Below are 14,899 nucleotides of genomic sequence, written 5' to 3'. Positions count from 1 at the left end.
AACTTATATGGTTCTCGAGGTGCAGGGGCCCAAAAAGAAACAATGTATGGAGGAGGGGTAATGTTCGCTGACCAGCAATAGAATCTGGTTTCGCTCCGTGACTGCGGCAATATCTGGGCTGATCCGAAGTGCTAGGAACACATTTCATATTTTTGGACTGCACGCCATGTGAAGAAGTGAATTACATGCGATTCAATCAGGCCACAGGCCGAGCAAACTAAAAACACACGAATATGTACAGTCTTCACCTCCCTGCTATATACAACCCCCATCGATGCTTATTCCTCCAAGGACATCAATTCGGTTCGCGAAACGCTTAGAGCGAGACACAGCCGTTGCTAGAGTCCTCGAGGAACAGACCACCATAGATCTGGCCCTCGTCAAGGTTCTTCTCCTGGAACCCAGCGTTGGCGACATCAGAAGTACCAGTAGGCTTCTTGAGTATACCGAGCTGGTACTGGCCGCCACCAGCAAGGTTGACGGAAAGGGGACCAGCGACCTGCTTGAGTGGTGCCTGAGCGGCAGAGTAGAAGATGGTTACTTGGCTAGAGATTTCGTTAGTATTGCAATCTTCAATTCGTGACAAGGAGATTTACTTGTTGTTGTAGTCAAGCTTCATAGCAAAGTTTTGCCATTGAGCCTGGTCGATCGGGACGCTCCACAGGAACTTGCTGTCACGGTCAAGAATCTTGAATTGGTTCTTGTCGGCGTCGTTCTTTCCGATAAGAGATCCAGTCTGAAACTGGATCTGGTTGTTGCTGAAGTCGGCAGCCTCATGCCATACGTTGAGGTACTCATGGGTGAGGTTCAATGGCCTGGCAGGGTCTTGCTTGACGCTCCAGTGGAGAGTCTTGACGCCCTTGCCTCCCTCGCCGTCAGCGGCATCCTTGAGGAACTGGAGGCCTGCGCGGCGGAAGCCCTGCTGCTTCTGGAAGATGGACTCGTCGGAGATGGTGACCTCTACAGCCTTGAACTGGGTGCCGTCGAAACGCGAGGATTCGTTGGGGAACTTGAGAATTTGCGACCAGGTCAGGTTGTTGCCCTTGACGAAGTCGGCGTTAAAGATGGTGTTGGTGGAAGCCGAGTCGAAGAAGGTGGGTGTGGTATTGACAGGGACACGGCCATCGAAGACGATGGGGCACTTGAGCTCAGCGCGAACGGCGTTGGCGTGGGGGTGGGGGTGAAGGTAGGGCGCAGCCAGTACGCTAGAGGCAACCGAGGCCAGAGTAAAGAGTGACTGAGTAAACATGATGATGGTTGAAGAATGTCGTCGAGACTGTGGATGCGCTTGAAGTGGATGAGACAATAGATGGCAGGTGGAGACAACTCTTTATACAGCTCTAAAACGTATGACTGAACATATGTCTACCCCAGCGCCATCCCAGCTTGTTCGCGTATTAGATGGACACTTGGGTGCCATCGCGTCCGGCATTATCCACGTCCCGGAATATAGGGATGTTTGCGCTTTCATTTGGGTTACTGCAGAAGGTGGACCAGTTGACCAATGGCAGGGGAAGGGGAAGAACGATAGAATATTCTATAGTAGGCCCGACGACGTCAGGGTAAGGCCGCATTAATATAGCTGAAGGAGACTCCTGTCATGAGGCTCCTCAACCGGGATATGGGGTAAAGTGCACGGCTACTAGTCAACTACCGGACGGTCCGGCATCCCGATACTGTGCTTGGGAACCCCGAAAGAGTAAGCAGAGTATCTCGCCGACACAAGTGTCTATGACGAAGCCGGTGTTCTGTAAGCTGCTGTACTTCAATCCAGCTCTTCTTTATGTCGCTATCGCTCCCAATCACCAGCAACGTCTTCAGTACTCGGAGCGCAATTTCATGCGCGGACCAAAAACGCAAACCGACATTTTCAGAAAGCGACCGAATGACGCCGTCAAACGCACCATTGCAGCCCAGTTTCATCAACACCGGGAATGCGACCGAGTCGTAGTGATCTGAACCAGCATTAATGAACGGCTATGTACTTGACGTGGTTCTAGAGTGGTTCGCGACGCTGGGCATGATCTTAACATGGTGAGTATTGCGTCTTGCCAGGGTGTGTGAGAAGTGCAAACGGCCGTTCAGCGGCGATCAGTTGGCCCAAGCGAATAAAGTCCATTTCTACCCACGGTATCGTGGTTGCTTAACTGTCCGGCCACCGCCTGAAATTCTGTACCGGCTTGGTCAAAATCGTCATCAACCCCCCGGACTTGACGATTATCGATCTAACATGCAAGGGACACTGAGTGCAGTGAGAAGATTTGTGCTACTATCATATACAGTACAGTTCTAACTCCCGCGGTATCATTGCGCCTGGTGAATTTATGCCTTGAGTCCATGCTCAAACTCTGTTCATATTATGGTCGCTCAAGAGGTCCATCGGCCTGGTTTCCATCTTCCTGTCAACATGGCGCTTGCTCAACACGTTGCTCTCGACACTCCACATATCCAAAATGATGTGCCAACCCAGAACGCCATGCATGAACGTGGTGACAAGCAACCGCAACGCCTCCCTATGTGTCACTGGTCTTGAATACAAGTCCGCCTTTATAGACTGTCGACCAATGATCTGTTTACACCGGCTGCGGGGTCAACCAGGTGGCCTCAATGCAACCCTCGTAAAACTGTCTCTGGCCGTTTTCGCTCTCAACACCAAAGCCCATGTTGCGTAGCTTTCCGGCATCCCAGCCGCTGACAAACTCGCCTCGACCACCGTTCTCCCTGTCTACAGCATCTCCGAGCTTTATATAATCTGCATGACGGCACACTTGTTCCGAGTAAGTCCATTGCAGGCAGTTGCCGTCATTAGCGCACTCCGAACCACACGAGCCGGGGTTATGATGTGCGGGGTGGTCGTTCGGTACAGGGGCTTCGGAGAGGTTATTCCACCACTCCTTGGAGGGACCTTGTGACAGGAAGCTGTGAGTGTAGGAGAGGAACGAGGAGTAAGTGAATGGTTTCTACGTAGCAGTGTTAGCCGGGTTGCATACCAGGAGTTGGAGCTGTCGGAATACGTACAGTATTGTATGGCCGTGTCCTCTCCCATCTCCACAAGTCTTCCATTTGCTGAGGCTTGAGCTGATGCAGGGAGAGCATCGGAACGCACCACTTGTCGCGTGTAGTTGTGACGTCTTTGATCATATCGCTTGCGAAGGTCGGGTACATGGCCTCCAGCTTGTGTCCAGTGGCGTTCTGGATGGCATAGGAAAGGACGGCGTCACCACGCTGCTCCTCCTTAACCCAGTTTTCGTACCGGACACCTAGTCGGTTTTCACGCGGGATATCGGTCGACCCTGCACTCTTGGCTGGAATCAGTTGCTTGAGGAGACCCTGGGAGAGTACAATGCCTGCGCCACCGTAGGCAAAGTGGCGGCCTTCGGATCCCTTGTGCGGTTCACCCAAATAGTGTGGTTCCGAAGCGTCAAGTTGGCTGAGCAGACGGAACAGGGTGTCCCAGAAGAAGTAGACGTCCGACTCGATGAAGACGAACCATTTTGCTGAGGGGTTCGTCGTGTATGCCTTGTCCACCATGGGTAGGTACTTGAAGCGATCGAGCTTGAACGACCGCTGCTGCTCCTTGACCGTTTCTCCACCTTCGTGTGCCTTCTTATGCTCGACGTAGATTTGGAAGTCCACGTTATCCTTTTCGTAGCTCTTGGGGAGCTCCGCGAGGATATCGATAACGTGTCTATCCCCCAATCGCTCTTCCCGATCACCCACGATGATCAGGTTCGTGATGCAGCTCGATACAGTGCTGAGGTGTGCTTTCGTCTCGTGTGCTCCGTCCGATGCCACCTTGAGGACGACCTGCACCTCTTCTAGTAGCTTTGTAGGGAAATTCTGGCAGTAGTCGAGCTCGATTGAATTGGCGGCTTTAGTCTCGAGGGGCGGGAAAAACGACTTCGTCTTTGCTTTATGTACCGGGGCTTGAGGATGTGACCCTCTCCGATGCGAGAGTGTGTATATAAGAAAGAAGACAAGGAGGCCAGGAAAGAGAAATCTCCATGGCCGCCGTGCCAAACGGCCAGCCAGCGGTTTCAACATGTTGCCGTCGCTGCGGCCGTGGGGGTTGATCGGTCGCTGGGGAGTCCGTACAGTCGCTTCCGACAAGGAGCGATACTATGCTGCACGAATTGCGATGGGCAGGTAGGCGACGTCACCGTGGCATTAAGTAGTCCGTTCGTGTTGGGTGGAGGTGTCGACGACGACGATGGCGCGCATTGGCCCTGAACCGTCGTCCTGCGCGAGTCCAGCCCGGCTCCTGACACGCGAATCCGCTAGTGACCAAAGCGGAATGGTCGCCGGCGCTTGGTGTGTCTTACCACCTGCAAACCTCGAAGCCATGAGCGCGTCCACTGCTGGGGGATACCATAGCCGGCACGTCTTGTGTGCTCTTGGAAGAGTAACAACTATTTGTAAGCGACCACTCCATGACTTCGTTGTATTCTGGATCGTCCTCTACATCGAACCAGTCGGGCAGCGCCTCAAATTCCACGTCCGTCATTATCGAGTGTCGCCGTGAATGTGCATTATCGGTTGTCACATTACTTGTCTTCACATGAGTCTTAGACGGCCACGAAATCGCTGATTTAGACCGTTGGATCTGCCGTTTTTCGAACACATCGTATCCCGGATCATCTTCAGCATCAGACCAGTTTGGCAGGTTATCGACCTCTTTGTTGGTGATTGTTCGATAATCTTCCTTGGAAACTGGAAGGCCAATGCACTCTAGGAAGATATTGCAAGAGTCGGCTGACCGCTTTGTCAAGGCAGGTGCGCATTTCGTATACACAGTCGGCCGATGGAAGCCGTGACCAGTGGTAAATGCACCGTCTTCAATATCAGCAGATTTTTGCTGGATATTCGCTGTCACATTCGTCGTAGGCTGCCTAAATGGAGGATGGACAACGCTGCGGTACTGTACATCTGAGATATAGTCCATTATCTCCGTTTTGATGCTTTCCTGTTGACTGAGCCAGATTGCGACTTTCTCGCGGTCAACTGGACGCGCAAAGCCGCCAAACATATTCCCGTCCTTGTCACGCTTCCGCTGTGTATATTCCCACTCTGTTTGTAGCGCGGATTGCAATGCCAGCGAGCTTGCGAAGCTGTTTTCTTTATTGGTCAGACTTGGCGCCCTTGAGTCCGCGGATGGTTTTGCCGCGATTTTCGAAGCCATACGACTAATCTGCTCATCCGCAACGCATCCATCGTGTTCATACAGGCGCTCTGCATGGTCTCGTTCAGTCCGTCTCGCAGAGCAGCATGCAAAAGAACAGCTTGAGTAGCTAGTTATCGCATCGTCATCTTTTGGAAACAAGGAGAGCATCGATCCTTGGCCAACGACTTGCAGCTCATCAAGCGGTGGCCTCCCCATTAAATGCAGCATGGCAACATTGGCTTCGAGTGCTGCATGTGCGTCTATGTTACCAGTGTCTGCATTGACCCGGTCTTCAATAGGCCCAAGGTTACTCATCGTCCTGTCCAGTGCTGCAGTTACCGAGCAGACACGCTCGTCGGATACCGATGGGAAAGTCGACATTGTTTGCAAGTTACTACAGGTAGTCGCTTGGATGTCTATAGTTGGTCCAGATCCGGTGCTCGTACTGGTTCGTACGAAACAGGTAAGGGAAGTAGATTTGCGCGACTTCGCAGACTTATCGTTCATTCCGGATCTTGACGTCGGTAATCGAGCACGCAACGAGCGCATAAATTCTGTGAACTTGTTCATTATAGTATTCGCGGTGCAGTTGAAGTGTGTGTCAATGGCCAAAATATCGTGATGGATATGAGAGAATACAGCGCAGTATAGAAGAGCGAGTCCCACAGCGGATCGTTGGGCTTGTTTCACGGACGCATTGGTACATAATCGCCGAGGGCTATTCACTAGGGGTAACAGACCATCTTCCAGTCTTCATATCAATCAACCGATGCTGCAAAAACTCGTCCCAACATCGCTAATGTCGAGAAATGTGACCCTATATCCAACTGCCAATAGTATGCCCTAGGCATCGACGTAAAATTCTGCCATTATATTCGATTTGCTTAAACTATAGCCAGATGTACACATTCCCTCATAACCGTCCCTGTTGTACATAGCAAACCAGTATGCAGCCTCTAAATCTTCTTCTTCGCCGACTGATGCGGCGACCAACTCGATTTGTAGGAGGTTTCGGCAAGACAATAGGGGCGGGGTCAACGAGCTGGGCAACATGGCGGCTTTTCTCGAGTGAGTCTTGGCCTCGTTTTACTTTCTATGTGTACACTGCCCTTTCACCTCGCCGTCACCAACCCCCGCCGTTAGCCAGGGAATGAACGTCACGTGCTTACTAGTGCGTCAAGCTTCTAGCGGCTCCGGAAACCTATATTAATTTTGGCCTGCTCCTTCAATGTTCTCTTTTCTTCTCCAGCTGTTGCTCACTACCTTCTCCAACGACCGATTAGCTTGGAGTCACTCTAAGGGATTCTCAGAACTCTTAAGGATGATTCCTTCGGTGTATGCACAACCTTGGAAGTTCCTATCCATGCATGCGTCTACTTGGGTGCTTCGCTGCGTTTGGGGGCTGGTGCGAGGAACTACCTTCTTGGTACGTTCGCCAGAGATTCATACGTCGATGCAGGTCTGAACAACCTTCACGATGTTTCGCCCGCAGTCTATCTCATTCCCGATTATGCGATTGCTTGCGTTATTTCGATATTGCATTCAATGTATTGGGGGAGGGGGCTTGGAGGCAATTCTGATGTGTTTGTCGCATGTACGTGATGATTGCGACCATGTAAGCGATGAAGAAGCGCACTGGATTGTACATCACCCTACGCCTGCAGCTCTGGTGTCAGATAGAGTATGCATCGTGAGACGGACATTTTCATCGAGTACCTTTCCTTTGTGGCGAGGCTTAACGAAGGTGGTTATTTGTTCCTCGACACGTATCAAATAGCTCTGAGACTTGCGATACGATATGACCTTGGGCTCAATTCGCTCGCACGAAACATTGAACGGTAATGTTTCCATAAACCCACGCTAGACACATGTAATGGTCGAGCTGTGCTGATCTTACCACATATGTGTTCGCGTCTGTAATACAAGATAATTCTAGATGAGTTCTTGGTGTTGTCCAGCGGCTTCGATTGCATCTGGTGTAGTCTGAATGCAGGTACATATATTCATGGATGTGTCTTGACATTCACGATATCGTCGCAAGCGCCGCGACACAGTGCTGTTTGTGGCCAGGACTACGATCATGTCCATACGGATGACGGTGTCAAGGGCTTCAAGACTGGAAGGGGATCGGTGAGGTGGTGATGCCTTCGTGATTCCGCAGGTACGTCCGCGAGACATCATACATTTGCAGGAAGTAGAATACTGGATGAATGCCGATGCCAGGCCGTAACGCAGGTGCTACGAACGGACGCGTAGTATGTATGCACCGAAACGGATCAAGAACGATGGTGGGAGGACGGTGACTAGTTTACAATCTTACAGTAGCTGGGTGATGACATAGAGAATTATTTGGGTGTAAAGGATACCAGATCCTTTACGTAGTTGACCATCAATGCCTCTCTTGAATTCTATGGATATTCATAGTGCCATAATAAATATCCATAGACCTCTCCATCGACGTTGAACCTCTTGTGATACGCGGTATCATACACGATGGCGATAAGAAGCAAAGTAACATAGCAAAATATGATAAGACGAAAAAGCGGGAATGGGATATAGAGAATGACGGAGCGGAAGAGAGGCAGGGAAGGTATCGAATGAGATGATCTTGGAAAGCCAGACTTCGTGGGCGGAAGGATGGGGGAGATGGCGAGGAACAATGATATTGATGTTCGGAGAAGGCTCGTCAACGCTTGCTCGACCGGATTATGGCGAAAGCCACGATGAAGACGAAGGAAATGAACGCAGCTGGGGACCACCAGAAGAACAGCAGGGCGAAGGGCAGTGGATACGAAGAGGCCAAGAAGTTAGCTGTCGCTTATGTGTATGTTGTCGATGCGAGCAGAACAGCCGCAGAAGTTTTCGAGGTTACTAAGCACTGCTCTCTTCGGAAGTACCCATGGATGGCTCGCGAGGATCTGGCACCATAGCGGCACATATCTTATGACGTTTCTACAAGCTAAGGGTCTTTCGTAGACTGCCATATTGAATTGTCAGCCAGTCGTTTGAATGTTCAGGAAGTACTGATGGCATGCCAGGGTACACATTGGGAAGATAGGTACATTTCGCGGAATGAGTCCGCTGAGAGCCTCCTGGCTTTGTCATGGATAGACAGGTGAGAGTCATAGTTTTAAGGATCCTGGACACCGCCGCATGCATGTTGCTGACCCGAACATGGTGATTAGTGTATGTAGTGAACGATGTCTTCGGTGAGGTTGGTAAGCATCCGGCTATTCCTGCCAATCCATGCGGCCCCGCTTCCGGTACCTAGGTAATCTACATCATCACATCAGACCTCCGCATGTGCTCACGATATCTTTCCTACCATTTTTCAAGATCTATTCTTCCTAGATACGATACAGGACTCAAACCATACAAGCACCACATAAGATGGCAAACACTAGCGAGTTACGTCTTCACCCGCTCTCCGATGTCTCAAGGAACAATCAGCTGACGAACGCAGTCTCGTAAGACTAGCACAGAGACTTGTTCGAGACGGACCTTGCAGGGTAGAGCACACGGCACGCCGTGTACGAGGTCTTTTCAATGGGAGATATGCGTTCGATACTCTCAACGCGCATCATGTTTGGGAACTGGAACTGCGCTACCCACAGTATTGACTGCCCACCGAAGGACCACCCCAGTATGCTAAAAATTCCAAAGATACTACGTACCGATCTCAAGCTTCACTTCCAACACCAAGCTATTGCGTGGTTCTGCCGTTGATGGGACAAATGGAGGCGCAGACCTAGGAATTCTGACAGTCGGTAATCGCACCAGCAACCGCATCCTCATTTTCAACAGCGGCAAACTCAAAGATCTTGTGAAAGTTGACTTTAGAGCTGTCGACCAATGGTTCGAGGAAGACATGCAGATATATGGCCATCCCAAAGACCCCTACAAGCGTATCGACATTCTGCCTTCTTCTCGCAATGTCAGAGTAGCCATCGATGGCGTTACACTTGCGGAAAGCTCAAGCCCTTTGTTCCTTTTGGAGACCACATTAAGAACGAGGCATTACCTCCCGCCCACAAGCGTCAACTGGGAACACCTTACACCGAGCGACACGGTGACACTGTGTCCGTACAAGGGGCGCGCGGAATACTACCATGTCAATGTTGGGGAAAAGATGTACAGGGATCTGGTATGGTACTATCGATATCCGACCTCGGAGAGTGCGCCCATTGCTGGATATATGTGCTTTTACAACGAGCTGGTGGAAGTTTATGTCGATGGCGTGAAGGAGACATCGTAGCAGCGGCTCTACACTGGCTGTCAAAATCCATAATATAGACGCCCGTCCAATCTTCAACCTGCCTTCGACCTTAAGGCTGGAGTATCGCACCACATCCTTATGTAGTCTTGTATAACCCTGTGTTGTGACGCCGTCTCTAGACTCTTCTTCGCGCTTATCACGTTCTGCCTGTCAGCGAGTGCGGCCGATCGTACAACGATAGCCGCAGCACGTATACTACGACTTTCGCAGCGTGGGATCGCACAACATCGAATGTTGGAAGTAACCCGCCAGTACTGCAGGTGAGCTTGCAAGCCTCAGTACCCTTTGCTATCGTCGAAGGGGTATAAGTACATGCCGCGAGGCCGTATACAGCGTACTGTCAAATCTGACTGTTGTCATGGTCGAGATTAGTTCAGATTAGAGATTGTCCAACTCCTTTCCTTCACTACCAATCTTCAAGGAATTCATGCGACGCATGAAAAGCTGTTTACGCGTGTTACATATAGAGTCTGGCCGACCGGACAGCGGCGCTTTTCGGACAAGATGCACAGGTGGTACTGACAGCCATCGCGTCTTCTATTGAGTAAGCTCAGATGGACGAAGAGCTTTCAGAGTTGCCATCGTCATTGACATACATGTGCGTATTGCCAGGAAACCAGTGACCTGATGTACCATGGAACGGAAATCGAGATGGTCGGTGCTCATGGGATGCGCTAGCCTCAGAAGCGCGCAATAGACTCCCTCAAAAGCGCGCAATAGACTCTCTCAGAAAAGCAAGCACTAGTCATGTAAAGCCAAGACGCACCCTGGCGTGATTCCGATATATCGCTGGCCCTCACAGAATGCTAACTCTATCGAGGCGTGTCTGGTAAACACGAAACAATCCGCGGTGGCCTGAAGGCGCGACATCTTGGCAGGGGAACCGAGGGGAGATTGCATCTATAACGCCACAGTGTCATTAGCATTAGCTGCGGAAGTCAGCGGCAATTGCAAGTAACAGATTTCCATGTTGACATGTAGTACGGATGCTGTGTTGCGACAAGGCGACATTGCTGGGTGAAGATGGCTGGGCTCGACTGCTTTTCTTCCAAAGTTGGTAGTGTAGGCTGTCAATCTACGCCGTGTCCGCATCGCGATGCTTCCGACTCGCAGCAAGCCGCATGAATCCCATGCTACCAGCATCACCGGTGCATGCCACCACAACAGGAAAAAAACTGTGCGCTGTCCCACTTCGCACCGTATATGCAGCCTCAGGCCATACGCTCTCATGTCATGCGACTTTTTGATTGTTGCATTCACCACCAACAAGAGTTAATCATACCTTCGACGACCGGTAAGGTTAACTGCGTCGGCGTCGTGGTCTAGAACTGCGCAAGATCTTCCTTATCTCATATTTCTTCTGCTTTCTCATAGACTGCGCCGGGTAACCCGAGGATGCAGTTCTACTACGGCAGTGGCAAGGCTGGTTTGCGTTGGGCCTTGTTCCTTTTTTTTCCTGGAGGCGGCGCACGCCGTCACTCGGTTCCTGCAGCCACCAGCAAACTCTCCTCATGCAACCCCGCTGTTGTGGTTTGCACGGCACGCTCGGCATAGCCAATGGCCAAGTACGCCATCGCAATCTTCGTAAGGCCAAGTATTGACGCTCGTATCTTGTAGGATGCCTTTCGTCGAGCTGAACCAGAGGCGTTGACTAGAATTGTAGTATACTTGGTCGTTTCAGCCGAGCCCCAAGTACATCCAGTGCGTGAAGAATCCATGAAGCCATGCCTCATTGCCTACCGACATCATAACGGCGACACTCGGGTGATTGATCACTCATCGCGAAAACCAAAGTCGCACCGTTGACGGGTGATAACGAAGTATATCCACTGCTGACACCTAGCTCGAGTAGCTTATGGGAAACCTACCACGCGGGATGCCGTGCTCCACAAACGCCCAGAAAACGATGCATCGCGCTCAGGGGCCGCCTTACCCTAGCCGCTCCCCGAGCCGAACAGTAAGCAGGCCTATCCTTAATGCAGCTCAAGCGCTTCGGTGATCTACCAATGCCCAGAGTCTGGCAAACCAAAATAGACCGTATGGCACCCGAAGCGACAGGGCTGTTAAGCAAAGGCGTGCACGCCGAGGCCGCTAACTTAATCTCACCTGTGTCATGTCTGGCGCCGCTGCGTCGGAGCGGAAGTTATATCTAGGGAGGACCTCTGCACATGGGAGGATCTCCACGAGTTATCGCCTGCCACTCATCGCCCTTATCGTCAACTCGCGGGGTGTCGAGACTCATCAGTTTTGGAAGTCGTAGACTTCTGTACATTCGCTTTTGCACTACACTCACTTTACTACGTTTAACATGCGTATTACTACTCTAATAGGCCTTGTGGCCGGACTCGCCAGCCAGACTGTCAACGCAGCCTGCAGCGCACCCCTCAACATCGACGACTTTTCCAAGCAGAATTCTAACCAGAACAGCTTGGGCGAGTGGACCAGCGGTATGTCTTAAAGAAATATCTCCTACGAGAACATGGCTAATCAACCCAGACGATGGAACCATGACCTCCATCTCGGCCAGCGGTGGCGTCCTATCCTTCAAGCCCAAGTCGGGATCCTACTTTTACGAGACCTTCCCTTGCCAGGCTGCCAGCTCCAATGGATACAACTCCGTCAGCTTCCAGATGAAAGGACCCGCTGGTGGCTCTGCCACTCTTGAGATCCAGACCAAGACCAGCTGCTCGGCTACCACGTACACCTCTAAGTACGTCTCGATCACTGGATTGACTGGTAACACCCAGACCATCAACATTCCTCTTTCTCAATTCACTGGTGCCAACGCGAATGCCGTCACTGGTCTCGTTTGGGCTGGATTCTCTTCCACTACCGCTACATGGCAGATGAGCAACATCGCCTTTGGTTGTGGTAGCAGTGCAGGTGGCAGCTCCGTTGCTACCTCTGCTTCTTCCACCAAGGTAGCCACTACCTCCTCGGTCCGCAGTACCATGACAACTATCTCGACTCCCACCGCCTCCGCTGGAACCTGCTCTCCTTTGTTGATCGATGACTGGATTTCCCAATCTCGTCTGACTTTCTTGTTCTACAACGCCATGGGCTACCCCACCTCCGATGATGCTACCATGACTTCAGTCACCGTTGGAAAGCCTGCTACTAACAGGGTTGAGTTCGTTCCCAAGGCCAACTCGTACTTCTACACCCAGTTCCCCTGTGTCAATGCTAAGAACAAGTACACCGGTATTTCTCTTCGCATCAAGGCTCCCAAGGGCGCCACTTTGTCCGTCCAGCTCGACTCCTCCGACAACTGCGACCCTACTAACCCTAAATCTACCTACGCATCTGCCACTGACCTTGGCTGGACTTTCGATGGCACCGAGAAGCTGTATACCATTCCCTTCAGCAAGTTCGCTGGCCTCAACACCGAGAAGCTTACCACTATCCTCTTCTCTGGTTTCTCTGGTACCACTTCCTTTGGCCCCATGGCTTTCTACTGTGGAAACTCCGGAGAGTATGTCGTGCCTCCCACCTCTGCCGACCCTGGCGCCTCTGCTACCGTCCCTGCGCCTAGCAACCCATCGGCTACTGCTCTTGTGATTGACAAGTTCGCCAACGCTAACACCAACGCCATGGGCAACTGGCATGGTGGTGACGAGGGCATGACTCTCAAGTACGCCAGCGGCAAGCTCACCATCACTTCTCCCGATGCCGACTACTCCTTCTACACTCAGGTGTCTGGTGGCTGTGCCGACTTCACCAAATACAAGGGATCTTACCTTCACATCGCCTACACCGGTACCACTGCCTTCACCGTTGCTTTCCAGCAACACAACAGCCAGTGCAAGACCGAGATTGCTCCCTTCCCTGAGACTTGGGATTCCGCTGAGGCCAGTCGCTACGCCAAGAACGGACATATCTACATCCCAATCAACCACTTCAACATTGAGCTCTCTCGCGTCGTCGGTTTCGCGCTCAAGGGTTTCCACACCACCGAGTCCGTCACCCTCTCTGTCATCGAAATCGTCTCCTCTGTCCCAGCCGGCACTACAATCCCCAAGAAGGATGAGACTGGTAACCTGGTCTTCGCCTGCAAGCGCCCCAACTCCTTCGCTTTCGCTATTGACGACGGTCAACCCGACCTTGCCCAGGAGGTTCTCAAGATCATCCGCGAAGAAGACGTCAAGGTAACTTTCTTCACTGTCGGCGCTCCCCTTCTCGACGCCTCCACCAACCTGACCAACGTCTACAAGGAGATGATGGCCGCTGGCCACCAGCTCGCTCTCCACTCTTTCACTCACCCCAAGATGGAGGGTCTCCCTGACTACGCAGCCATCGACTGGGAGTACAACGAGGACGTCAAGGCCATGAAGTCTCAATTCAACGGCTACACCTCCACCTACTTCCGTCCTCCTTTCGGTAACGAGGGTGCCCGTATGCGTTCGCGTCTTACAAAGGCCGTTGGCAACACCGCTAGCATTGTCAACTGGAGCGTCGACGTTGAGGACTGGTTGTGGGCCGAGACCGACACTCCCGAGCAGCAGAAGGTCGCTTTCCAGCGTGATGTTGACAAGGGTGGTAACCTTGTGGTTCTCCACTACCTCTACCCCAGCACTGTCAGCTACCTCCGCGAGTTCATCCAGATCGCCAAGGCTACTGGCAAGCAGCTTATGCGTGTCGACCAGTGCATGATGGACCCTAACGCTCCTCCTCTATAGATTGGAAGTTTGTAGTATTGACAGGGGTGGTGTTGCGGTGTTGACAGGGGGATGATACCCGAAGCTGAGGGCGTTGTTGCATGTAGAGTTGAGACGCGTTTAGCATAGTTTGTTAATCGTAATTATATTGCTGAGAATGTCCTGATTTTCGAACTTGTGATACACTGTGACCTTTCCGTCCTAGTTTTTCTACCTCAGATCCCGCTTCAGTTTCGCAACTGGGATCAAAGTAATCATTCTGCGTAAGCTAACGGCACTATCGCAAATGTCCGAAGCATCTCGAGAGGGGAATTGGTTGTAGGGTCAGGGCCGATTAGCTCCACAACAGTTCAACTTTACTCACCACATTTGCTGACGTCTTTTGCAAACACCCGGGACTTGATGGGCCTACAACTCCTCGTGGGCAATCACGTTCATATATCAACCAATCTTCGAGCATACTCAAAGCGTTTGGCGTGTGCCTGGGCAGCTTTTTGGAAGGCGCTTCTCACGGGATGAAGACATCGAGAACTTCTGGGCTTGGCTGAAGGTCAGTTCCAGCGATCTGCACTCCGAACCTAACTGTTCAAAACGCCGAAACAAAATGAATGCGTCAGGTCCCAGCGCTGCTGACATCACATGGATAACAGTCCGACACACTGCCGGTACGGCTGCAGTACTTGAATGAGTATGCAGCTGTGTGACAATACGAGAACCTTTCAGTAACCGGACCGGCTATGCATGGCATCCCAGAACGAGCTGTGAGACGCCGAAATGCAGGCGCAAGCTAGAGGAATCAATGAGACT

At 51.7% G+C, this 14,899-nt stretch overlaps 6 protein-coding genes across 6 annotated transcripts; 3 read left to right on the top strand and 3 right to left on the bottom strand.

The window, feature by feature from the left end:
* Window positions 1-316: 316 nt before the first annotated feature.
* ALTATR162_LOCUS5489 (uncharacterized protein) lies at window positions 317-1,249 on the bottom strand (the record flags this gene model as incomplete). The annotated part of the gene is made up of 2 exons (XM_043313108.1): window positions 317-545; window positions 597-1,249. The coding sequence occupies 2 exons, from the start codon at window positions 1,247-1,249 to the stop codon at window positions 317-319; spliced, it is 882 nt and encodes a 293-aa protein (XP_043169043.1).
* Window positions 1,250-2,573: 1,324 nt separating this feature from the next.
* On the bottom strand, window positions 2,574-4,044 carry ALTATR162_LOCUS5488 (uncharacterized protein; the record flags this gene model as incomplete). The annotated part of the gene is made up of 2 exons (XM_043313107.1): window positions 2,574-2,960; window positions 3,019-4,044. 2 exons carry the CDS (start codon window positions 4,042-4,044, stop codon window positions 2,574-2,576), a joined length of 1,413 nt encoding a protein of 470 aa, XP_043169042.1.
* A 274-nt stretch (window positions 4,045-4,318) lies between these two features.
* Window positions 4,319-5,542, bottom strand: ALTATR162_LOCUS5487 (uncharacterized protein; the record flags this gene model as incomplete). Its single annotated transcript, XM_043313106.1, has 1 exon — window positions 4,319-5,542. The coding sequence occupies one exon, from the start codon at window positions 5,540-5,542 to the stop codon at window positions 4,319-4,321; it is 1,224 nt and encodes a 407-aa protein (XP_043169041.1).
* A 2,342-nt stretch (window positions 5,543-7,884) lies between these two features.
* On the top strand, window positions 7,885-8,091 carry ALTATR162_LOCUS5486 (uncharacterized protein; the record flags this gene model as incomplete). Its single annotated transcript, XM_043313105.1, has 1 exon — window positions 7,885-8,091. One exon carries the CDS (start codon window positions 7,885-7,887, stop codon window positions 8,089-8,091), a length of 207 nt encoding a protein of 68 aa, XP_043169040.1.
* Window positions 8,092-8,551: 460 nt separating this feature from the next.
* On the top strand, window positions 8,552-9,416 carry ALTATR162_LOCUS5485 (uncharacterized protein; the record flags this gene model as incomplete). The annotated part of the gene is made up of 3 exons (XM_043313104.1): window positions 8,552-8,568; window positions 8,625-8,774; window positions 8,825-9,416. 3 exons carry the CDS (start codon window positions 8,552-8,554, stop codon window positions 9,414-9,416), a joined length of 759 nt encoding a protein of 252 aa, XP_043169039.1.
* A 2,329-nt stretch (window positions 9,417-11,745) lies between these two features.
* On the top strand, window positions 11,746-14,113 carry ALTATR162_LOCUS5484 (uncharacterized protein; the record flags this gene model as incomplete). Its single annotated transcript, XM_043313103.1, has 2 exons — window positions 11,746-11,884; window positions 11,934-14,113. The coding sequence occupies 2 exons, from the start codon at window positions 11,746-11,748 to the stop codon at window positions 14,111-14,113; spliced, it is 2,319 nt and encodes a 772-aa protein (XP_043169038.1).
* Between the last annotated feature and the right edge of the window lie 786 nt (window positions 14,114-14,899).

This window comes from Alternaria atra (genome assembly GCF_907166805.1).
Source record: "Alternaria atra isolate CS162 genome assembly, contig: 25, whole genome shotgun sequence".
NCBI lineage: Eukaryota > Fungi > Ascomycota > Dothideomycetes > Pleosporales > Pleosporaceae > Alternaria > Alternaria atra.
The sequence above is the reverse complement of the archived record's forward strand: the minus strand, read 5'-3'. Positions and strand labels throughout refer to the sequence as shown.